Source organism: Meleagris gallopavo, chromosome 1 (genome assembly GCF_000146605.3).
Source record: "Meleagris gallopavo isolate NT-WF06-2002-E0010 breed Aviagen turkey brand Nicholas breeding stock chromosome 1, Turkey_5.1, whole genome shotgun sequence".
NCBI lineage: Eukaryota > Metazoa > Chordata > Aves > Galliformes > Phasianidae > Meleagris > Meleagris gallopavo.
Window position 1 is genome coordinate 134047295 of NC_015011.2, and position 26524 is coordinate 134073818.

At 36.7% G+C, this 26524-nt stretch overlaps 1 protein-coding gene across 1 annotated transcript in view; it reads right to left on the reverse strand.

The window, feature by feature from the left end:
• ATP11A (ATPase phospholipid transporting 11A) overlaps positions 1-26524 on the reverse strand; it is a 118312-nt gene that overhangs the window by 39680 nt on the left and 52108 nt on the right. The window contains 7 exon segments of the mRNA XM_019610020.2: positions 1282-1332; positions 2473-2576; positions 3058-3186; positions 6448-6555; positions 9943-10023; positions 11712-11801; positions 23223-23345. Coding sequence (XP_019465565.1) covers positions 1282-1332; positions 2473-2576; positions 3058-3186; positions 6448-6555; positions 9943-10023; positions 11712-11801; positions 23223-23345 — 686 coding nt within the window.

Genomic DNA, 26524 nt, shown 5'->3' on the forward strand with positions numbered 1-26524 from the left:
AAAAAAAAGGATAACTACAAAAAAACCCAAATCAAGAAACTCTAAAGAAACAAACAAAAACTCCAGGGCTACTAACTGATGTAGAACATGCATCCAGTTCCATCAAAACCAGCAGTGTGATGTTAAGTGACCATAGTAATCTGCTTTTAAGTGACACATCACTCAACATGGAAAGGACAGGAGGATCCTAGGGAGGGTAAAGATGCCCACTACCTGGAAGAGGGAAGCTGTAACTAGGACAGTTCGTGAGGCCAGTGCTCTGCCTAGCCCTATGATCTGAGGGATCCCTAGCACGAATTCAGCCCCAAACAGCCAAGAGAAGTGTGAACTGCCCTGGATGTTGGCAGATTTTCACTATTTCACAGTATAGGCATACATGTGTTTCCTCAGAGATCTTTGACACTAACAGGCTCAGCAGCCATGCTTTCTTCCCTCTTTGTTTACTGGTAGAAAATTACCAATCTACAGACATATGAGCTTAAGAAGGCACTTTGCCAGAATGGAGTAAATTCTCACATGCTGTAATAAATGAGAAGACTTCCTGTTATTTATTTGTCTCTTTGTCTCTTCACCTCATCAAAATCAGGTATGCAAAGTCTTTTCCTTACTTGCACACAGAAGTTCCTAGGCAGAAGAGACACGAAGACTCGTGACATTTTCGTACTGCATTGTTTTTCTTCTCTGTTTGCTGGAATGGTCTGGGCTACAGACTGCTCCATGTATGGAATGCATGTCACCCACTTCAGAATGAAACTTATTTGCACAGGAGGCAGATCCTCCTAGATGCAGACCCAAGGTAACAGATCATTTCCTATACCTCATATAAAATCATTTTCTTGGATGTTGCATTCTTAATCACTCACAACACTGCAGACAGTTTAGATAAATATACAAATCCTTTCCTCAGTTAAACTAAACATGATATTAGCATGTGCAATCTCCAAGAAGAAGGAAGAAGAAGAATGACAGGAATACACACAGTTCTATGCACACTGTTTGGTGTACTGTAGAGACCCCATGCTAATTGAGCAGTCTTATCAAAGCTCTGCCAAAATACTTATCAACATCATTTACAAACCAAATATAGATCAAATAAAAACTCAAGTTAAAAAATGAAATATTCATGATGTACAAAACTACAGACTATAAACTTGTAAGAGAAAAATATTTCATCAACAAAAAAAGACAACCCAGTGTTGGTGAAACAAATGTAATTTAATTATTGACACATACTCAGCCCTAACAACAATTAAGTGTATAGAAATGCTGGATTTTCCTTACCTTGCTGTAGGCTCATTTCTATCATGGTAAACATTTATTCGACCAACAAATCTGCAAGGGAAATACACAAGTAGCTTAATAGCAGTGTTATTGCTAACAGCAGATGGTGTATTCCTGTGTGTATGTCTCAACATTTCTATTTTCTTAATGTACAAGGACACGTAATCCTATTTATATACAGATATATATACGCCATACACATATACAACAAACAAGGCAAATTACTCTCACTTTTGAAATCTTTAAGGAGTATATATGTGAACAGATTATCTGAGAAAATTTTTGTTTAATGTTCTGTGATCATTGACATGTTTTTCTTGTATCCTTGGGGTGAATTAAACACACATTTGTTCTTAAATACAAGAATAGCTAATGAACAATTGGACAGTCCTACAACTAAGAGCGGATCTACAAGGAGTCCGCAAAGATGTAACATGAGCATAACATACATCAGGTTCATTGTTAACAACAGCAGATGTAAATCCATCTTTCATATAATCTTCCTGAAAATTTTGATTTTTTTTTTTTTGGCCAACTACTGATTAAGAGCTCACAGTAGGAGCACGAGAAATGTTTGCTCTGCCATTTTCTTGTTGTTTGCTTGTGCTCGGATTATTAATCTGCAGTTTCTTTGTAGGAATCTTTGTGAGCCACTTGCTTGCTTTGTGAGGTTAATTTAGTTAGAAGTAGGTAATATAACTCTCCTTTACCAGGTACAAACAAACTGCCGTACTTCACAATACACTGAAAATGAACACACGAGTCAGGGTGTCAGTGTCAACCTCTCCACACTGCAGAACACCCACACTTCCCCAGGGATACTTCTCAAACTGTGGATCCTCTGACATACAGACAGCACGAGTATGCCAGCATTAGTATGTACATGAAATATTAGTAAAGCTTTTTTTTTTTAGATTAAAAAAAAATCTAAGTAGAAGTTCTAACATTTCCTTCACACACCTCAGTGAATAGTCCTGCACGTCCCCTGAATTGTGTGCAGTCCACTTAGGAGACCCCTGCCCTAGAGGAGACCTCTGACCTACCTGCAGAAGAAGAGCATGGATGGAACACTAAACTGACTCCAGACTCAGGCCCACTCTAACCATGCAGATGCAGTCAGGAGTCTTTAATGATGATATCCTTATATTGGTAGAATATGTTAAATGAAAGAGATAAGAATTGTTTTCTTACTTATAAAGGTCAGGCTGAGGTTGTTCACATTCAATGGTAGCATGTAGTGCATCAATTTCTTGTTCACTGTGAAATGCCTTTGTATCTTGAACGGCATAGTGAGTCTGGAATGAATAAAAAGATGTATATACATTGAAAAAATAAGGACAGAGATATAAGGCATTTTTCCATAGATACACTCTGGTTCATTGTGAAAAAGACATACTAGTTTTTACATGGGAACTAACATTTCAAATATGAAGCACTTTTAAATGTTCCTCAGTGGATTCATTATTTGCATACATTATTTGCAGGTATCTTACAGTGTACTCATAAATCAGGTTAACATGAAAGTATTTAAGTACAAAAATGCTTGGGAATCATCTCTGTAATCTACATGCTTATACTATACACCAACTGCAAAAAAAAAGTCTTGAATATTTTCATATATTGATGTAACATCAAGAAAAAAGAACTGTCAGAAACTTATACGTCAGTATATCTGTTCACAAATATATGCACGGTATTTTTTTCTCTGTAAAAAAAACAATACCAAACCTGAAAGCAAATTTTGCCTTAAAAAGAAAATGAAGAACATTTTATTACTTTATGACTGGATTCACCATCCAAACTAGCTGTTGTAACAAAACACGTTCCATCTCCTCTACTACTTGATAGAAATATTAAGTCACATGGGAATGTTTCATCTTCTTTTACCATCACAATATCGCCAACCTATAGGGAAAAAAAAAAAAAAAGTATCACGTGGCAGCTCAAAAACTTAGGTTCATTCAAATATCTTGAAAATTCATAAATTTTATTCAGACCAGTATGTTACCACAGGATTATATAACTACAGAACTATAACTGAGAATTATACTTTGTGAAATGAATCAGGTTTACTGTGTGCTACCTTTCAGAATTTCAAACCATTGTGCAAGTACTGAATTATTAAGCTTTTGACATTATTTGAGAGATGGAAGATATACTCTTGCTTCAAAAATAATTAAAACAAAATATTATTTCAAAAACAGCTAGAGATGTGGACTGCTTTCTTTTGCTCTTGGGGATAAGCATCTCAGAATACTGTAATTAGAGACAGTAGAAAGAAACCTAAGAATTCCAAGTCTGCCAATGAACACAAAGATATATTTTCAGTAGGATTTGTCATTAGAAGTCCATCCTACTCTTTATCCACGTTTAAAGATGAAAAAATTAATTATCATTAATGCAAACATAATAAAGCATCTTACAGTCTGTTAAACAGTGCAAATGAACATCCAATTGACTACAAATTCAAGAGATTACTGTAAAGCATCTCTCTGAGAGTAGCAGCCTTTTATAAACTGTTGAAACTCATATTTTACAAAGAAAAAATTAAAAAAATGAACAAAAGGTAAAGATACAGTGTATCTTTTAAGAATGTAAGTTTCAATTTAAAAAATCATCAAACATCTACTAGAGATACCTTTCAGTCATAAGCCATTATCATAAGATTCAGCTTAATTGTTATTTTCATGATATAGTTATCAAGCTGAATTCTAATATCCCTAACAATCTGCCAGGAGTTGACTAATTCCACTTAAACAAAATTGTCTGCTATCAGCAGTTAAAAATGAAATTGTGATAGCATTGATATGGTTTACTAAAATGTACTGAAGAACTACTGAAGAATGATGTTAAAACATTTAACTTGTAGGTAAGCATAAAGCTTTAATTAAAGACCTTACAAAATACGTAAGGACAACTGGGTACTTTATGTCTAGGGAAAAACTTTTACCAACAAGTTATGTCTTGGGATGTTCAAATTTAGGAAGGGATTAATTTTCTAATGTATCTCCTCTTCTTACTACATGATTTTTCATATTTCATTCTGCAGACTCAGGCAAGTGAAGGTATGTAGTGAGACAGTGAAGTGGTAGGTTTGGAACTAGAGGCAGTGAACACCTTAGCTGGAGCCAGCCTGAACAACATGGAGCCTTCATCGTGAAGAGCAGTGGAGTTTGTCTGACCAGAGTGCTGCTGAAGTTGTCATAATCTAATAATTGTCTCTGAGAGAACTTGCCAATTTGCCACAAAATCATTATTTCTAAAAGACAGTTATGTGGGTGAACTATAATAAAGCATTCAAAATAAGAACTTTATCAAAAGCACATAAAACACTGTTAGGGCATTGTCTTAAATAAACTATGCACAAACAGAGAATCCAACTATTATAAGAGGCAATTTTAAGAAGATGAGGTAATTAGATTGGTTTTACTAGCTCTCTTTACCACTGAAAACATTAATTTAACTGTCAGCTATCTAAAACACAGTGACATTATGGAAAATTTAATCATCTCTGCAGATGCTACTGAAGAAAGATCCCAAATTGTTCAGAACTTTCAATCTAGATAGAGAGAAAGCCAGGAGGCTGGTTTAGCGATCAAAGCCATCTTGGCAGTCAAGTGTCACAGTAAGAACATGCAGGAGAAAAAAATATCTGGAGTTTTTCAGGTTGCCACTAAAAATATTTACACATCAGAAAGTGAATTTTCAGATACAGCTCAAAGACAAACAAGTTCTCTTCATTCTGATTTTCACAGTTCATAGCGTTGTGTGGTCCTTATTATTTACTAATTTATCTAGCAAGATTGTCTCTGTGAGCTATGGCATACAAGTCAGTCTGCAAGTCAGGAGCAAACTACAATAAAACAGCCTATCCAAAAATAAATTAAAAACCTAAAAAGTTTGCAGTAGAAAAAGGGCAGGAGTCAAGAAAAAAGACAGCAAACAAAATACTGACAAAGTGCTCTTGTGATGATATCTGCCAATGTGTCAGTTAAAAAGAAATCTCATCTTTTAGCAATTCTTTTTCCTTCCCTTAATGAAGTGTCCATAGGCTTTTAGGGGCAGAAGAATCTGCCTTTACGTGATATAGTCTGTTTTCCTGCATAGTACAGGTCCAACAATTTTACTCTGTCACCCACGGACAGATACCCTCTCCACACAAGTATTCCCTATGTCTTTCTCTCCCACCCTTTAGTTCCTTGAAATAGACTCTGAAAGGCAAAGAAGTGGGGAGAAGTTGAGAAAATATATGCAATGGATTCATTACTATAATACAAATTCCAGTTCTATGCTATATCGCTCACTTCATATAGAATGGATAACTGTTTAGGTACATGGAATACTGAGCAGCACATCATGTCTTAGTTGTATTTATTTATTTATTTTATTATCTGGAAGCTGTAGGCAGAAGCTACCATATTCAAATGAATGGTCACAGCAGAAAGGCAGCGAACCCTGTAGATCTATTTATGCCCAAATGAGGATGAACAGAAAAAGATATTCCTAACAAAGATATTAGAAACCTGGGGATCCCAAAAAAGTATCTATCAGACCTGCTAAATTTTAAATATCATAACAATGACAACTTCATCTGCACACACACACACACACACACACACACAACAAAAAGAAAAAAGAAAAAAGAGAGAGAGAGAGAGATATTTTATGAAAATAACCCTCAAATTATCAGGAAAAGAATGTAGAAGCATTCAGAAGCCCAATGAAGAGGCTGTGATTTGATGGGAAATGAAGAAGGTATTCTGAATGTGTTTTTCTCTATAAGAAATAGGACAAATTGATAGGGTTGATTGTCATAATTGGGCTTAAGTAAGTTATTAATGTGCATACCCACAGAGAACCGCAAATGCAGAAAAGACAAAAGACAAATAATGAGTGAAACATTTCAAGTTAAAAAATGGAAAACAAAAGCAACAGTTATGAGAGAAGACTTAACAGTGCATAGATAAAGCAGAAACATGTCTAGCTTCTTAAAATACTAAATTCAGAGGCACACAATTAAAAATTAGTTTATTTGAGGTCCATTTCATGAAGCTCATCATGAAATGTAATAAATACATTTTCTACGCTACATTTCTGTGTAATTCTTTTTACAAAAAGTGCAAAATAAACCTGACTCCTAAAGTCTATTAAGTCATAATTACTTACTCTTAATTTTCGGCTTTGCTTTCTAACCAGTTTACCATGTTGAATGAAATGAACAGGGCATTGGTTCATTGCATTGTCAGCTTTATGTCGAAGCCAGTCTTCATAACCCTAAAAAACAGTAAAATGGAATGATGCAGTGATGCACATTTGGCTATAACGACACAGAACAGCATTCTTAACCAAAGCAGATTCTTAACCAAAATAAGGAAAAAAAGAAAAGATTTTCACGAAAATAAATGAAATTGTGGTACAGTCATGTTGCACATATATGAGAAAGAGAATTCACCGTTAAAAGTGGTTAATAAAATTATCTATTCTAATGAAGAAATTCTGATAAATAGGGATGTCTATAATATATGGAACAATTTCTGATGTTTAAGTGATCACCTTTTGTTCACACTCTAACTTTGAGTAAGCACAAAGTATTTATAGAAATTGCTGCTAAAAACGTAGAAGTGTGAAAATCACATTTTGGTAAAGTACGACTCCACATTGAAAGATGACAAAAGTGAGACCATGACTGAAGGTCATATTTCCTGACTGCTGTACTGTTATGTCAAACTTTTTAACCCTAGATACAATCTACGAGTGCTGAAGATCATTGTTTGAAGAAATTTTGCAGATTGCCATGCTGATCACTGAATTATCCTATGAATTGGTGTATTATGCCAACAGTCAAAATGAGTTTCCATTTAAAAGGTCCTGCAACGAGCTAAAGGTTGGAGATGACAAAGACACCAGTGGCTGAGAGAAAAAATACCATAAAATTTTTCACATCTGACTCTCTTAGGTGCATTTGAAAATCCACTGTAGAACAAGAGTATCACTACTCTGGACGCTCTCAGAGATACTTTGGAAAGTCAAAGGGTCTTTAAAAATCTAGTGGAATAGTTGCTCCAGACAACTGGTTTTCACTTTGGCACCTGACTTGGAAAGATGCAACTGCTGTACTATGCACAGCATGTCATAATCCAGACTTCAATAGACCACTGTTTAACTACATTAAGACTACATTAAGTCCAATAACTCAAATCTTAACGGTGTGAAACCACACTAAATTACTAGCCAGTTATGATCGTAACTTTTGCTCATAATCAAGAGCTGAATCCCACTACAGACAATACTCAACTACATATACTTAGCACTGAAAGGCATGAAAACACAACATATTATAGTTTCTTGGAGAACTGAAACAGGAAAAATCTGCATTTAGCATAAAGACAATGAAGATAACCAGTTATCATATTAAGAGACAATCAAAACTACTCTCTGTACTAGGTCTGGCTGGAATTAAGTGAACTTTCTTCACAGTACCTGATACACTACTGTGCTTTGCATTTTGGGTTAAATGGTGTTAGTAACACCCCAATGTTTCTGTGAATACTGAACAAGGGATATGGAGCATCAAGGCTTTCCTTACAACCTCTCCCCTCTCCAGGAAGCCAGTAGCCTGGAGATGGGCAAGGTGGGTGGGAGCTGCCACTGCTTTGAGAACAGACCCAAAACTGACCAAAGGGATATTCTATACCAACGTGGTGTCATCCCCAGCAAGAAAAGCTTAGGGAAAGGAGGAGTGTACATTTGTGGTGATTGTATTTTGCCTTCTGAAGCAAGCACTGAGCGTACCAAAGCCCTGCTTTCCAGGAAGTGGCTGAATGTCTCCCTGCTGAATAGTAATGAATGGATTTCTTTTTTGTGTTTGTTTTTGTTTTTGCTTTGCTTGCATACACAGCTTTTGCTTTCCCTATCAAACCATTATTAACTCAATTGTTGTGTCTTTTTGCCTTCCATTTTCTCCCCATCCCATGGGAGAGCAATGTTAGCTAGATGCTGGCCAGGGTCCACTCACTACACCCTCATTTTTTTTGTTTCTTTGTTTTGTTCTTTAATCATCATAGTCCAGGAGCATAATGAAAGGTAGGTAATACAGAACACCCATGCAGAAGTTTAGAGCTAAAATGGGGAGCATTCTGTCCTAGACACTGTCTTGATATCCAACTACCTCACGAAATTATTCTTTCCCAAACACAGAATATTAATAAGAGACCTTTTTAGTGCTCATGAAAAGTACTAATTCTTTTGAGTAGCCTTGTAAAAGTTGCTTGAAGCCACCTCCCTGTTATGTAGAGAAGTTATTGGTGCCTGAACCCACTGATGCCCATGAAATGGAATTCACTGTGCCACTGCGTTCTCACATTGAGAGGCTGTCCTAAAAGAGCAGTTATCGTTAGATTGGACTGAAGGTAAAAAGCCAAATAAATAATAAAACCATTCTACTCAATATTTGTAATTATTACTTTAGGAGCTCACAGTTTTAGAAACTTCTTTGTGGCTGCAGTGAGATGGTACAGTACACACAAAGATGAAGAGTATTATAGCCACTAGGAGCACCTGTTATAAACTCTCATTCTAGTTCAAATCTAGTAAAATTTTTGATGAGTTAAGTAAGGTTTATGCCAGGTAAGTTATTCTTTGCACTCCTTCAATGGGCCTGAAACTGCCAAAGACAACAAATTCAGCTCTAGCTTAATCAGAGTGCAACGTCTCTCACTCCTGATTAAATCTTGATCCAGACCAAATTTATAGTATCAGAAGCTCTAATAATGCACAGATTTGATAATCATATAAAAGTATTAATATTAATAAATTAAAATATTCAATATTCATCTGAGATTCCATCTACATTTAAGTGTTCACGTTAACTGGAACACTGCAGCATTAGGGTACAGCATGAAAAACTACCAAAACCTTTTCCTTTTGGTAGTACTAGCTTGGAAATGAAATTACAAACCTGTATAATAATACAAACCTGTATTATGCAATTTTGTTTTGTGAAAGCAACTTTTATTACTGTCTTTTATACTCAATGATGGAGCAAGAACTGATTTCTAAAAATTACTTCCATTTCATGGCTTAATTTCCACACTGAAAATGAGAGAATACTGTAACGTCTATTGAATAGTAGTCTTTAGAAAGTACTGCAGCTATCATTATGAACTGTACGTTATCATCAACATATATTGAAGATTTCAGCCAAAATACTTTTTGTTATCTCTTCATTCTGCAGAGGATACAGAAATATAAAAAGAATCAGCAGATTCATCTTACAAGTTTTTCTCATTCTTACTAAGCTCATTTTCAGTCTTTAGGGAAAAAAATGTAATAGGATGTGGACAGCTGCTTAGTAGCAGACAAAAGTCAAATGTACTGAGTAAATACAAGAATGCAGATGATTCCTTTGGGCACAAGAACATCAAAGTTTTAAAATAATTTATAAACTTGTGTTGAATTAATGAGACATCATATAGCAACCAACTTCTACAGCCACACACAAAAAAAATCCAACATAACAACCATTACTCTGTCCAATTTCATCACGATAATTCTTTAGGCATTGCTCTAAGATAGCATAACATAAAAAGACAGGGAGAAATGAAATGCTACACAAATAGAAATTTTTTCCTTATATTTACTTTTGCTAAGAAATCTCCTCACCTGTTTGATAGCTGTTACAGTAATGACAAATAAAAGTGGAAGTCCGCTTGTAACTGGACTAGTAGGTGTATCAATGATCAACTGCAACAAAAGGAACAAATATATTCTGGTTACATATTCTGGTAAATGTAAGCAGTGAATTATGCAATCAAGATGTTTCAAGTATTCTTTTCACTGGTATGTTACAAAGTACCAAGGAACTTCAACTAAAAAGAACAGTACTTTAATATGATTTTAAGAATATACGTAATACCTAGAAAAAAAAAATATATATAGGCTAAAAAAAGTACAATACTACGACGTCTGCTCTGAAAATAATGCCTCTTGTATGACTGTGTTGGCCCACGATGTCAAGAGGAGGACATTGGTGGTATGGCAGTAGAGGTTGAACCTTCCCACCAATATTCTGTTATATGTCATTGCCATACAACAGATGGCAGCAGAGGGGCACTCTGACACAATGGTGTCTGACATGGAAAAGCATCTGAAGCAAAGATGTGGAACTGAATTTCTCCATGCATAAAAAATTGGCATCGACTGACATTTATCAATGCTTACTGAACTCTGTACAGACCAAACAATTGACAGTGAAGTCATGGGTGGTGCATTTCAGCAATGGCAACAGCAACATTGGGTCATTCTCCACTGGTGCAGATTTTTTATAGGTGCAAAATGCAGGCTCTTGTTCATCACTGGCAAAAATGCATAGCTAATGGTGGTGACTAGCATTTTGTAGTCGAGAATTTGCTCTATCAAATAGTGTTATTGTGCTCTTTGTAGCTGTTGTCATTTCCGTGGAAATAAATATAGGAGGCATTACTTTTGGAGCAAGCTACGTATATTTAGATCACATTCAGATACTAATGACTAGAAATAGATTTTATTTACTTGCAAGAGCTTAAGTATGAGAGAAACTGGAAAGCTAAAGCTTTGGAGACAAAGCTGAGCAGAATCTGAAATCAGATTACTGCTGTTTTCATGTTATACAATGCAGATGTTCTTATATACAAAGAGTAAATTCTGAAATACTGAGCTGTGACTTTTACAATTATATGAGAAAGAGGTAGAATCCAAGGGACAGTTCAGTCTGTAAGAAAATTAAATTATTCCAGATAAATTATTCCAGAGAATCCAAATAGCTCTTCTTTTTATGCTGTCTGGCAAGCCAAGTGATAGAGCCTTTCATTTAATAGATTGTTATTTTTTAATACATTTAAGTGACTGTGAAAGGTTCAGAATGAAGATGTCTAGAAAGCAACAAATTAATTACTGGAGGTAAAAATTACAAAAACAAGTATTTTGGTATTATGCTAAGCAAGCATTAAAGAAGCATCCATACTTTGATTTCTCTACAGGCCCTAATGACAGGCACATGGAAAATTTCTGTAAAGGGATCATTCTCTTATAAAAAATGTAACTTTTAGCAAAACTAACAAAATTTAGTCATCAACATAATTTACAAGAATGGTTTCACTCATCTGGATGCTTATTTACTACAAAATAAAAATTAAAATTCTATTGCATTTAATCAAGAGATGCTATCAAACCAGTGATGGTATCAATTTGTCTTTAGGTTAGATTCACATTTACAACCTGGGAATCGAATAAAACCACTTTTCTCACATCATCAGTATAAAAGCCTAACCAAGCTCAACTATTTACTTCTCCATTCAATAAAACCAGTTGTTTCTTAAATTTTTCTAAACTCCTTGTGCTTTTTTTTTTTTAGGAAGAATTCAGAAACTTATTACAAAATGGGAGTAGCTTACCTGAACAAGAAAAATGATGAGAAAATAGAAGTTAGCTATTCTTCTGAACTGCTCAAACAAATTTTTTGGTATAAAGTTCCAAAATGTGTACTGAAAACAAAGCACAGATTATCAATGCTTCTGAGAGAAATATCATTCACACTCTTTTTTCTAAGAATCAGACAAATGCATAATTCACAATCCACGAGTAAATTGTATTATTTTTGTTACTTTATTTAATAGCTCACTGAAACGGAATTTTAATTGGCAATAATATATTCCTAAAAATCACATCACTTGCGTTATATAGGATTTTCTGAGCTGAGATAATCTGGGTACCAAGGACCTTCTGAACAGTAACAACACTCAGAGATTCAGTTACAGAACAGTTCCTTTAAAGCTAAGAAAAAAATTTACAAAAACATCCTAGATGCTTAACATTGCTTTTAATTCACTTCCATTTTGAACACGTTACTTGAGGAGGTAGATGGCACTCTGAGCATTAACTATGAAATCACTGCAAATTAAGAACGAAATAAAAATTGCCAGCCTCTGTACCTTGGCTTTGATGCAAACATAGTTCTCAAAATAAACTACTGTTCTGAATGAGAGTGTGTGACTGCAATATTTCTGTACTAACCTTAAAAATAACTGAAATCTCACAGAATGGCTTGGACTGAAGGAGATCTTAAAGACCATCTAGCACCCATCCTCCTGCCATAGGCAGGAACACATTCCACTAGAGCAGGTTGCTTAAAGCCTCATTCAACCTGGCCTTTAATAAAATGAAATATAACCTAGAGAAGGGCAAACAGAATATGTAAAAAATTCAAAGGAAAAAAAAGCGTAAAAGTGTGTGAGAAAGAATCTTGTGACATTGGGTCCCTTCCCCTCCTCTGCAGCAAGTTCAATCTTACTCTTCTTATACAAATCATTCTGTAGCTCCAAAAATTGGATCAGAGCATTGCTTTTTGTAATGTACGTGAAAAATATCATCTAGAACTGTGCGACAAACATGAAAAACTGCTTAAGAAAACTAATGCTGTATCATCTTATTATCCAAATTATCATTTGACACATCATAAACCAACAACTTCAAATTAACATTCATTCCAAAGAAGACAAGCTAAGAAGCTTCTACTAATTATTTGCTCAGACTGTACTGATGCATACTGATAAACAAATTATGTCACAAGTTACACAGCTCCTAAACTTGGCCCTGAAAGAAAATGAAACCAGAGTTACAGAAGGAACCTCTGTTCCATATGCAGATGAAAAAGAACTCCAAGAAGTATGCCTTCTTTGCACATGAAAACCCTACTATGTACAGTCTGGAATCTCAGAACTGCTGAGATTGAAAGGGACCCTAAACACCAACCCCCCTACAATGCACAGGGACATTCCTCAGTAGAATATGTTGCTAGAAGCCCCATTTAACTTGGTCCTAAGCACTCCCAGAGATCTAACTTTAATCTGCTCTCTTTCATTTAAAAACACTGCCCCTTGTTCTAACACTACACTCCATGATAAAACAGCTCTCTCCAGCTTTCTTGTCAGCTCTCTTTTGGTACCAAAAGGCCACTATAATGTCTCTAAAGCCTTCTGCTCTCAAGAATTTTTATGCTTGGGGTCCTAGAGCTGAACATAGTTTTGCAGGTGGGGTCATGCAAGAGTGGAGCAGAGGGAGACAGTCAGCCTCCTTGTCCTGGTAGCCACCTCTTTTTTGGTGGAGTATAGGACACAGCCTTCCAAGCTGTAAGCACACACTGCCAGCTCACATTGTCTTTCATCAACCAGCACCTCAAGTTCTTCTCCTCAGGGCTGTCCTCAATCCATTCTCCACTTGGCCAGTATTTGTGCTTGGGATTGATCTGATCCAAGCACAGGAGCTTGCACAGGGCCTTGCTGAACTACATGAGGCTTGCACAGGCCCATGCCTCAAGGTCTCTCTGGATGGCAACCCTTCCTTTCAGTGTGTCTACTGCAGCACACAGCTTGGTGTCATGTGCAAACTTGCTGAGGGTGCACTTAATCCCAATGCCCATGTCACAGAAAAAATATCCAATACCACTTACAATACAGACCCATGAGGGACCCCTGCTCTATGCTTCTATTTATTTGGGGCTAAAGCCTATACATGCGTAAGAGATGAACAAAATGTTATTCTTTTATGATGTGTCAAAAAATATTTCTGAAGTAAACACTTATACACTTATATAAACACTTGTTTAATAAGTTACTTCAATATTGTATCAGCTGTTTGCCAAAACCCATGCAAACGTACACATAAGAGCTGGAAAGTTAAGTACTCTCATCTTGCAGACAGAATACTTGCATTGGACTGGAATCCTATTCACACTGCCCACTACCCAGTTACTTGCTTTGGCTGCACAATTTCAAAATAAGAGTGGCTAGACTGGATTAGGAGTTTTCCTTGTACAATAGTCCCAGTCATTTAAAGCTCCTGTTGTGATAAGCAACAAGAGAGATGTGATTTGAATCCAGAGAAGGGAAGTCCACCATACGTTTTCTCCCTAGTAGTTAGTGACAGAGCAGAATCGGCAATAAGGTATCTTGTTCTTTCTAATCTTAGAGATACACACATTACTGAGAAGCTTAAATGGTGACAATGATACACAGACAAATTTCAGAACTTTATTATACTGGATTTCAAACATACCAAGTATTTATTCTGCCTATTCTTCTCCAAAGGGAAACTAACTATTTTTTATGGATTTTAGGCAAGAAAGATCACTAAGATGTCTGCACAGACATTTCCCTCCCTCACTCTCCCAACCACCATTAGTTCAGTGCAGTATCTACAAATAGATAATTAACATTTAGCCATCATAATCACGCCCAGAAGAAACAGAGAGGTTGCCAATCAGAACATGATTTATCTTATGACTGTATTCAAGGCAAAATCAAAACCTTGGATAAAAAGACTTTAAAAATGAACATATTGAAATGCATCAGAATACTGTTCTCAGGTAGCAAGCTAATACCATTTATCTTCTTTGAATATTTTCTAGTCATGCTTGCCAATGTGACTTCCATCTACAAGAAGAGTCATAAGGAAAATCCGGAGAACTACAGGCCTGTGCCAGAAAAGGTTATGGAGCAGATCATCTTAAGGAAGACCACAGGGCACGTGTGGGACAATCAAGGGATCAGGCCCAGCCAGTAGGTCCCTCTTTACTAACCTGATCTCATTCTGTGATCAAGCAGCCCACCTGGTAAACGAGGGAAAGGCTGTTAACGTAGTCTACCTTAAACTTCATCAAAGCCTTTGACACTGATTTCCACAGCATTCTCCTGGAGAAGCTGGCAGCCTGTGGCCTGGACAGGTACAATCTTTGCTGGGTAAAGAACTAGCTGGATGTCCTAGAGAGTGGAGGTCAATGGGGTTAAATCCAGTTGGCACCTGGTTACAAGTGGTGTTCCTCAGGGGTCAGTATAGAGGCCTGTCCTATTCAATATATTTATTGATAACCTAGATGAGGTCACAGAGTGCACCTTCAGTAAGTTTGCTAATTACACCAAGCTGGGGGGAAGCGTTGATCTGCCTGGCGGTAGGAAGGCCCTACAGAGGGATCTCAATAGGCTGGATAGCTGGGCTGAGGCCAGCGAGATGAAGTTCAGTCCTGCACTTTGGCCACAACAACCTGAGGCGATGCTACAGTCTTGGGGCAGAGTGGCTAGAAGTCTGTGTAGAAGAAAGGGACCTGGAGATGTTGGTAAATGCTCAGCTGAACATGAGCCAGCAGTGTGCCCAGGTGGCCAAGAAGGCCAATGGCATCCTGGCTCATATCAGAAATAGTGATCTGAATAGTGAGTACACATTTGGGGTTCCAGGTCAAGGGTAGCAAGCATGAAATCTAAGACTAATTCCCAGTGAGAAACACATTAATTGCAGTATTCCTATGTTCAGTCTTATCCGTCAGAAAATAAAATACAGGACCATGAATGGACAAACATATCCAGTCATAAGGTTCCTTAAAAGTAGTTACTTGTAAAACTAGATTTCTGCTACAAAGGAGATCTATGAATCATATATCATATATATGATAAATATTATATCAAAAAATGATATCCTTCATAGTCCTTTATTAATTTAACAATTCTCAGTTTCATCAGATTGAGGCTATATCTCTAGGAACTCCTCTGACAACAGTATCCCCCAGCATTTTGAAGATTATTATATTATATTATTATATATTATTATATTACAAGTTAAAGAAACTAACAGTCTCAGAGAATGTTAGCAAAGAGATGCAAGAGTGTGTATGAGATCAGACATGCTTCACTTTTTCATATACAAAGGGAAGAGAATTAAGTTTTATAGTGAGTGGAACAGTATCAAGTTCGGGCCTGCTTCCTTTCCTTTCCTTCCTTTCTTCTTCTCTGCCCCCTCCACCCCCCTAATGTGCAGACTCCATATAAATACGACAAACTTTACTCTGTACCAGCAGAGAATAAAAAACAACTTAATCCCAGGCTGAGTGGGGAGTTTGGCAAATGACTTCTCTTGGGAGCACAAGAAAGGTTGCAGAGAGCCAATAGCCTGGAAATCCTACCAAGAGGATCATGAAGAGCTAATAGCTATTTCTAGCTCTCTTGAGATACTGGGCATTATCCACAGAAAGAAACCACGTTACCATGCCTATAAGGAAAATTGCATGATGCACTGCATCCTATGACTTCATTCTAAAGGTATTGCTTCCCATTAGCTGGGACTAAGACAAGTCCATTGATGAGATTTGCAACTGACTCAGATTAAGCCCATTTACTCTTCTTCATTGCTAAAAGCACCTGCACCACTCACTCGTAGATACAGCTTGGTAAACCTTGCTATTTTAACCCTTGCAGCATCAGATCTGATCTTCTGCTTCACACTGCATAGCTACAAGTCAGCAGAGTGCCTGGGCACACAGCAGGAGCTCCATGTTACAGCTGCTTTTAGAGCCAATCAGTCTGCCCATGCTAAAAGGCACACAAAAGTACTCCCGATATGCACTTGAGTCTACCTGTCTTTTCTGCACCACAAGGGCACTGAACAAATATTTGTGCTTCACACACACACAGCCGTGCCAGTTTCCACTGTGGGCTTGAGATGCTTTTTTGACTTTCAAATGCCAATGCTTAGGGCTATGTTTGAACTCCTCAACTTAAAGCTGTTTTGTCATGTCCTCATAGCGATCAAACAAATTCTTACAGATAAAAACCATGACGACCTTGGAGAGGTCTGGGACAGCCCAGGTCTCCTGAGTTTCAAGTCGTGGTGGAAGTACTTAAATACTTTCTCAAGCTTCAGAATTAAGATTTCTTCCAAATGTAGCACAACAATAAGAACAGAGCTCACCGCCTCCAGTCTTTGTGGTTTTATAATAGGATGCCAGAAGTGAGCGCTGCATGGAAGTGAGCACAAATTTCTGCTGAAAGGAGGAAAAATTTCAACAGCATCCTCTGAAAAATGCCAGAATTACTTAATTTTATTTAACTATTAGTCACTGAGATTGAGATGACTCACAATTAATCAGATTAGCACTGAAAGGAACTAAGATTGTGCTTTCAGCTCAGAGGACACTCAACATGCAATATTATTGTTTCAGGCTATTCTCATACAAATCAGTGTTTGGATCAGTGTTTGAAGAGAAGCCCCAAGGAAACAAGCATGCAACAGACAATAGTATTATTTGTGAAACTAAAAATGGGAGCACTTCTGGTCAGTGAATATAGCCATATAGCATTTCAAAGTAGCAAGTGATAGTATTATTTTGCCATCTAAAATTCACTGCATTGCTTCTTAAAAAGCAACAAAAGAAAATAAAGCTGTACTATAAGTCTGCATTTCATAATTTCATATCATAACTTAAATTGAATGAAATCTTTATGCAAAAGCAAACTCTTCAAGTAACAGTTCTTCTTCTACTGTAGAATCAGCCTTGCATTTCAGGGAATCTCAGCCTACTGCTTTCAGCATCAACCTTTTGGAGGCTTGGACTCCACTGCTTCCAGTTATGCCAGTGCACAAGTATCTTTCGTAGCTGTACAAACTTCCCTTCATGAAACTATGACACGAAAGTTTGAAGCTAGACAGGCTCACTAAAGCAAAATGCAACCTACTGATTACCCACAGACTGAAAACAACAAAATGCTTACCCAGAGTTTCTGTAAAGCTCTCTAACCCAGCCTTTTCTATGGGTGGTACAGAAAAAATGTCATCTCCCTGCAGAGTGCTCCCAGTATTTTTGTCAGTTTGACACACTGGAAATTCGATGTTCCTTCACTCAGATTATATCTATCTTGGAATCTTTAAAATCTTTTTTTTTTTTTTTATCTCCTGTGGTTCATTCTGCATGTTGTCTCTAAACCAGTAAGCAGCTCCAATTAAGCACATTCTCAGAGAATTCCCTACAGCTCCCACCAATTTTTTTTTTTATGTACCTTCTTTGTTCAAAAAAGGCAGTTAGTCTTTAGTTCATTAATTCAAATAGAATTGAAACTGCAAACCTCTATTTTGTCTACAAATGAACAAAATCCTGGAAATACAGCAGTTCTATGAAGATACAGAAGATAACAAATCAACAGTAAGGAAATGGAACATTGGAAATTACTAGAAAATGAAACAAGAAAAAATTAGGTGTGCTACTGTGTAAATCTATAGCTAGCCTACACACTGAATGGCCTGTGCATTTCACAATCTTAAATGCTAACAGAGCTTGGGAAAAGATACAGACAAATCTGACCAGATGTATGAACTACTTCTGCACAGAACTGTTGAACAGGCTAAGAGTGTTCAGCCTGGAAAGAGTATGGCAGAAGATCGCTAACAGCATCAAGAAGATAACGATAATGGTTGCTCTCAGATTGAAGGACTTGCAATCATCACAGAAAATTAGGAAGTAGGCATTTCAAAATGAAAGTTTAGTTTTATTTTATCAAACTTCTAAAGTTTCACTGTGCATTAATTATTCTAAAAATTCACGTGAGTTCAAAAAATAATGAAGAAATTCAGGCCGAAAACTCATATATTAAATGTAAAGTCATCAGTTTTGGCTAAGTCACAAATCAACAAATACTGACAGTGGTGAAGAACTGGAACAGGCTGCCCAGAGCAGCTGAGGATGCACCTGCACTGGAAGCGTTCAGGCTCAGGCTACAGGGGCCTTAGGGTAACCTAATCCAGAGGGCGTCCCTGTTTAGTATAGGAGTGTTGGAACTGGATAGGCTTTAAGGTCCCTTCCAACCCTAACATTCTGTAATAGTAACATCCTATTGAGCAGTATCATTCTATGTCTACTTGTTGCTTCCTTCCTTAAACATCTACCGCTGGCGACAAGATAATGTGCTAGGTGGGACTTCAGCAGTTCCCATGACAGCACATTAAGTGGTTTGGCACTTCCACATACTGTGATGTATTATTTTATATATATATAAAAAATAATATATATATACACCCATTGGCATACTACCTGGGACACCCTGAGCACAAATGATGAAGTGTGGACCTTAAGGAAGTTTCATATTAGTTATTTTGTGATTAATCACTTTTCAGAAGCAGAATTGATAAAAACTTGACGTTCTCCCAATTCAGAAGTAGAAGGAACAAAAGGCGTTCCCTACCAAATTCTTTTAACCACTACTACAGTAAGATTTTCTTTTTGAAATAGTAGTTTTAATGATCAGTACATTCTTTCAAAATATGAATATTTTTAACAACAACAACAAAAAAAAGCAAACAACTTCTGCCAACTCATTTACATGAAGTTGTGTTGTTTTTTTTTTTTTTTTGACTCCTCATATGAAACAGCAGGGTTTTCTGCCAGCTGTTACTTTGCCATGCTGCATCACTGCCATATAAGTCCAATAAAGGGCACACAGCAGCTACATTAAAGACTAACAGTCCATGCAGGTGAAGTAGTTAAAAACTAGAACCATGTAAGAATCTACCTTACAAAGGTCACTACCTTTGAACATAAGCTAACTGCATACACAAGCTAAAACAATTTTTTTGCTTTTTATTAATTTGACACACACTTTTTGTGGTACATTGTTAAAAGTCATATGAAATCAAAAAAGCATTTTTGTCTGCCCAGTGTCTGTCTTGATCGGTTTTTTTCACAAGCAGGAATATGCCATTAAACAGATAGAGCATTAACCACATTCCACAGTGACAACGCAATATACAAGAAATATTCCCCTGTACCGGAATCAAATTATCATCTTGCTGACACTAGAAAACCTCTTGTGCAGCATCATGAAGTTTACCTTTGGAAGAAAAAAACCTTAGACTTTTCCAATTACTTCAAGTGGCCATATTTTTTCAGGGTTTTATGACAGGGCATTTGTTAATACAGGAGCATACAGTCCAATTGACGAAATTTCCTCATGGTCTTCAGGTGCTCTTTTTAGAAACTCAATTTGTCTTAAATTGGCAGAATTTGTACTTCAAAGTTCAGGGTTTCTCATCCTTGAAGAGCAATCATCATCTTTCCTGTATAAGCCTTAAAGACCTATAAAACCACAGCTGAAAACTACTGTCTGTCCTACTGATGAAAAACTAAGGAAATACCCTTCATGGTTGAGGTAATGTTACATAGCATGCTCGCATGTATGTATTTTACTCTAACAATTATGAATTTCCGATTATAATATTGTTTTTCAATAGCATTTCAATATACTTTCATTATTTTTTCAGTAAGTTTAAGGCTGTCTTTAAGCTCCAGTAGATATTCTTTCAGAGAGCTTCTAAGGGAGCCAGTAAGAAGGACAGAGTGAAAGGCTGTGAGCTAGCTAGCTTACAGAGCAAGAATCAATACAAGCCAAATCACAGTAGCGCTTTACCCAGAATATCTGGGATAGAACACATGAATAATCAAATTTTCTTGCAAAGGACAGCATAGGTAAAATAGCAAGAGAAATTTTCTATTTCAAGACAATTGTAATCCAAGTTGAACTTTCTGCACTCTTAGGAACAATACTGTAAAAAGTATGTATCTGTATAAAGGACTTCTGCAAACTCTACTCCCTCCTAAAAAACAAGGGCTGCTCTGAAAGTAATATTTCCCATTGCATTATGTTGGCCCACGGTATCAGAGGAAGATGCTGGTGATATGGCTGTAGAGACTGAGCCTTTCCACCAATGTTCTGTTACATTTTGTATGACAGATGGCAATGGAGGGGTGGCTTGACAAAATGGAGCCTGACAAGGAAGTGCAGATGAGTCAAAGGGTTATTACTAAATTCCTCCATGTGGAAAAAACTGCGTCAATTGACATTCATCAATACTTGCTGAGCATTTATGGAAACTGAACAGTGGATGTCTGCACAATGATGTGGTATGCTTCAGCAATGGTGACAGAGGGTCACCTCTGCTGGTGCGGATTTTTTAATAAATGCAACATGCAGACTCTTGTTCGTTGCTGGCAAAAATGATAATGGTGATGATTATGCTGGAAACCAGTGTATTGTAGCTGAGAATTTGCTCTATCAAATAGTGTTATTGTGCTCTTTGCATCTGTTGAAGTTTCCATACAAATAAATAGGAGGCATTACTTTTGGAGTTACCTATGTAATCATCACTGTATTTACTTTCACAGTGAAGACTTAGATTACTTATTTAAAGTAACAAGTTTAACATATAAACCACAAGTCTGAGATATGTGTATAAAAATATTTCTACTAAAAACCTTTTGTTTATGGAAAAGCTTTTTAGTTGTCAACTAATTGTAAGAATCTAATATTTCAAACATCTAACTGAAAGTATATCAAAATTAAGTGAAATCTTTTCCTTGAGCTAATTAAAATTCCACATATTTAATAACTGTTGGCAAGAAGCTTCGGCTTATTCTCACACTAAACCACATTTAAGATCTCACTCTACAAAGCATAGTAACTCAAAACTTCTAATTTCACTATCAAAAAAAGATGTCAAGCACCTTGTAGAACTAAGTAGGATGCTTTTTATTTCAAAAAGCAGTGGCAGTAACTTACTTCAATAGCTTTATGTATGTAAGCTCTAGATGAAATATACAAGATTAAAATGTCACAAGTACAAAGATTTGCATAAAATGTGTTTATGCTGCAATAATACACAGTGATGTGCAAAGTACAGGATTTCCCATTGTACTTGTCTGACCATATTCCATCTGGATTATTTACATTACCTTCTGAATATTTTATCTAAGTAAAGATGTTCAGACACTAGGCTGTTTTTCTAGGCACGCTGTCTTTGGAAGAGATATAGAAAGAAGATAATAAAGATTGTAGTGAAGGAAGATAGTAAAATAAAAAAATTTATGTAAGAAATGAGGCAGTTTGAGAAGCACAACTTTTACTACAGCTTTGTCATATATTAGTGGAAGGTAAGTGTTCAGATCCACTAAGGTATGCAAGCATACAGTTCTGAGATTACAGGGTTAGAAAGGTTCTCAAAGCAAATCTAAGATACTGCTTAAAAGTAACTTTTTCCAGTAAAAGCTATTTTAAAGCCATTCACAGAATCATAGAACAGCTTGGGGTGGAAGAAAAATCAAAGATGATTTGATTTCCAACCTCCCTGCCACAGGCAGGGTTGCCAATTGCTAGATTATGCACAAGTTCAGATTGACCAGGGTCCCATTAAACCTGGCCTAGACCCTCCTCTCTAGGCATGGGGCATCTACAACCTCTCTGGGCAGCCTGTATCAGTACCAGTACCTCACCATTCTCTCGGCGGAAAATTTCCTCCTGACATCTCACCTAAATCTTCCCTCCTTGAGTTTGAAATCATTTCCCCTTGATGTTATTGCATAACTGGCTTGCATGAAGTTTGACATCTGAACACATTCAATAGATGAAGTTCTTGGGGAGTCTGCGACATAGAAAGCTGCAAGTGTTCAGTTTTTTATGCTACTAGAACAGAAACATTTAAGGCAACCCAGGCTTTCTAAACCAGAAACTTATTTGTTCACACAATACTGCTGAAGCAGGAAGTTGTAAACTTACAGTGAGTGATAAACTGTATGATTTCTAAAAGGTATAAAATCTTGGTATTTATGATATATTTAAGACTGATACACTTGTTAGATGGGTAATAATATCCCATAATTTCTAAGAGGTTTTTGTGTCAGCTTTTGAAGGGAACACTTATTGCAGAGATCACATACATTGATCGCAGTACTTCTTGTACTTTGAGATAATGCTCTCAATTAAAAAGGAAGATGTACAATTACAAAGTCTTGCCTTGGGAAGATATTCTTTACTCCAGCGTCAACCCAAATGAAAATTACTTTCTCACTCTTTTGTGAAAAAGCACAGCCTCATTCTAAGACCTTGCTATGTACTACATTGAACACTGAATGAGTTACTTTATTCTAACTCATATATGACAATTAGTTTTTGTAGAAGAAACTTGAGATGTTCATTTACCTTTGCCAATCATGGTAAAGGAGAAACATAGGAAGTACAGAAAGATCATCTTGGAGGAATAAAATAAGCACACAAAGCGGAACTTACACTGATTTATGCAAATGAGTGACAGAACACTACCTTTGATGAGACTATTCTGTTATCTGGAAATCTCTGAGGAATGTATGCTTCAGTGCCTGGAGGTGGTTCACGATGCCCAACATAAATAGTCCGACTGTCCACCCAATTCTCTTCTCCAGCACACTACGAGAGGGGAAAGAAAAAAAAAAAGTCATTATCACTTCACTCAGTATTTCTGCAGTAAGATGAGTAGCAGACTCAAGTAACTAAACATGCCTAATCAGTACACACACAGCTATCAACATCCGATCCCTTGCATTTCTCTGTATAATCTCAAGACCACTAAAAGACAAGTTTAAGTCAATTCTCAGAACTCCCTATATACACCAAACAGCACTTTTCCTTAAAGAGGAAACATGAAAATTACTATTCTGACTTCTTAGTTTTATAACAGAAAAAAGAAGAATGGTAACTCAGTAGTTTATTTGTAAATATCTTTCTTTTAGGAAAGAAGCCCCGTCTTCTCCAAAATACTAGCAATAACAATATCCTGAGATACACAGCAACAGTAGGGAATCTTAGATTGTCAGGAAAGAACTCAGCTTGTCAGCTCAGATTCCTTGCTCTTTAATGAAAGCTGTGTCTGCAAGTAGATGAACCAAAGTGAAATGCTCATAGTTGCTTTGTGAAACTCCACCCCGTTTGTATTTTAATTAGTACTTCTACACTATGTGTAAAAACATACAATTTGCTGTAGATAAGCCAATTAATTCCACAGCCCACAGTTTCACCAATTCCCATCCAAGTTATGAAAAATGCTTCAAGAACAGAATACATTTCCAATATCTTGATCCAGACAGAGAAACCAGGCATCCCCTATTTTGAAACCATCTCTAGGTAAAAAGATGAGTAAATTAAATGTTTAAGTATAACCAATTTGAAATTAAAATCTGTCTTATGCTGTAATTATGTATATATGTACGCTTTGTATGTCTTGATTTTGGCTGGGATATAGTTAATTTTCCTCACAGTAACTGATACAGTGCTACCTTTTGAATTTGGGATGAAAATAGTGTTGACAGCACAGCTATGTTTTAGCTGGCACTGAGCAAGGTGGGATACCCCGATTCCAGGACTTTTCTGCTTCCTCTGCTGCCCTGCCAGCGAGCAGCCTGGGGATGCACAAGGAGCCGGGAGGGGACACAGCCAAGGACAGTTGACTCCAATTGAACAAAAGCTGTCATGTACTATAGGAACAACATCCTCAGCAATAAAAGTTGGGAGGGAGGGAGTGCAACAAAGTAGGACTGGGGTGGGACGGACAGGATCAGAGTTATGCTTGAGTAAAAATAAATGTTCTCAAGTAACTGTTATGTGTGACTCAGTCTCATTTTCCTGGAAATGGCTGAACATTTACCTGCCAAAGGGAATTAGCAAATTGCTTTGCTTGCATGTATAGATTTTGTGCTATTAAAACATCTAAGCTCAACTCATGAGATCTTGCAGTTTTACCTTTCTGATTCTCCTCCCCATCCTGCTGTGGAAGACTGAGCAAGTGACCATGTGGTGCCTAGCTGCCCACTGGGATTAAACCACAGCAGTAAATTAGAGGGAAGCTCCTTTCCTGACACTATGTGTAACTTCCCTGAAGTGTCTGTGGGCACTGTTGCTGGTTGGCAAAGTAACCACCAAAGTTACCAGAAGCAGTTTAGTAGTCAAGTGGAGCCAAAGCATCACTCCCCAAAGCAGCAGCTCTTCTCTTCTAATCAGTCTTATTGGCAACAGCTCTGGGCAGATTTACTTTACTAATGCAGATATGGCTGATAAGTCTAAAATTTCATTTTTAAGCTTAACCCAAAGCATGCATTCTCACTTCTCTTTCATTGCTTCTCTTCTATGTGATCATTCCACTGTTTCATGCACAACAAATGTGAATAACAAACTTTCAATATGAATTCTTTAAATGTAAGTATAAAACTCTTTTAATCCCCTGAAAACCTGAAGCAGCACTTTTACAACAGTTACCTATCTGACATGAATGCTATGTGACATGAATGGCTTCCTTTGTGGAAAGAAGAAAAAATGCTAAGCGAAAGTATTGGAATAAGAGCTTCAAAACTTAGGCTGTCAAGCACAGAATAGCTGAGTAGCCATAAAGCAAACTGTGAGGTGAATTAAGAGAAAAACAAGGAGGCTTAAACAAAAAGCAACTTTGGCTGCCGCATGCCTTTAAACTTGAACTAGTTAGGAAAAAGTCCTAAATCATACTAATTCTTACTTATGACAGAAAACAAAGCAATTAAGTTCAGAAGCTACTGAACAGTTCTAAGTTACAGAATTCAGAATAAAACTTAAAGGAAAAGACGTTTGCTTTTGTTAGCTCTTTTAATATGTACATTTTATCTAACTCAGTAATTTTAAGGAGTTAGTTAACCATATCATATGAATGCAAGTTACATGAAGGAAGGATGGTAGCCCTTCTTATGATACATCAGAGCCCCAGTCATAGCTTGTACTCCTCTATTGCTGACTTCAGAGGGTGGGCACATATATTTCACATGCCAGATCCTTGCAGTGGGAACCTAAAATTATGATGTGGGTTATTTTGAAAAGTACACTAATCTTCCAGCCAGACAACTCCCACATCTCTAATTTGGCTTGTCACAATCTCAAAAGCAGACTGCCATTCTAAATGCTCATACCACTTCTGAAGACTAGCTAGTATTCTTACAGCATGTCAAAACATTTTAGAAGTAAAGCAGTAAAAAAAAAACTTTCCACAATCTACCTCACTTCTGTGCCAAGAGAAAAAAATCAGTGTTTTCTATCATTTTATTACATGATATTTTTACTTTCTCAATACACCTGAACATGCAATGTATGCAAATGATTTACTGACTCTTGGGACAAGCAGTACTTCTGGAAATGTAGGAGTGAGAGATATTCCTAAGAAGTAGACCAAATTGTACAGTGTTAATTTTTCATTAAGGATATTCCAGACATCAAAGAAACACAAAGATTATTGCTAATACACTGAAGTGGCTGAGTTCACAGACAAATGCTTAAAGGGGTAATGGGAATACAGTGCACGAATCTTTGAACATCAAGAATAAATCCCTCAGCTTCTCCTTCCCCTCACACACACACACCGTGCCTGACTATTTATGTCAGCTTGACAAAGATCTTAGTTCAAATATATTTGGGTTTTATTTATTACAATCATTTTTATTTTACAATGTAACCTGATCATTATCCTGACTGAGTTAAAATAATCCACTGAGAAATTAATTATCAAGCTAGGAAGCACAAAAGATAGATCTCTTCGAACTGTATCCTTCTGCACTAGTATCAGTTTGCAAAGG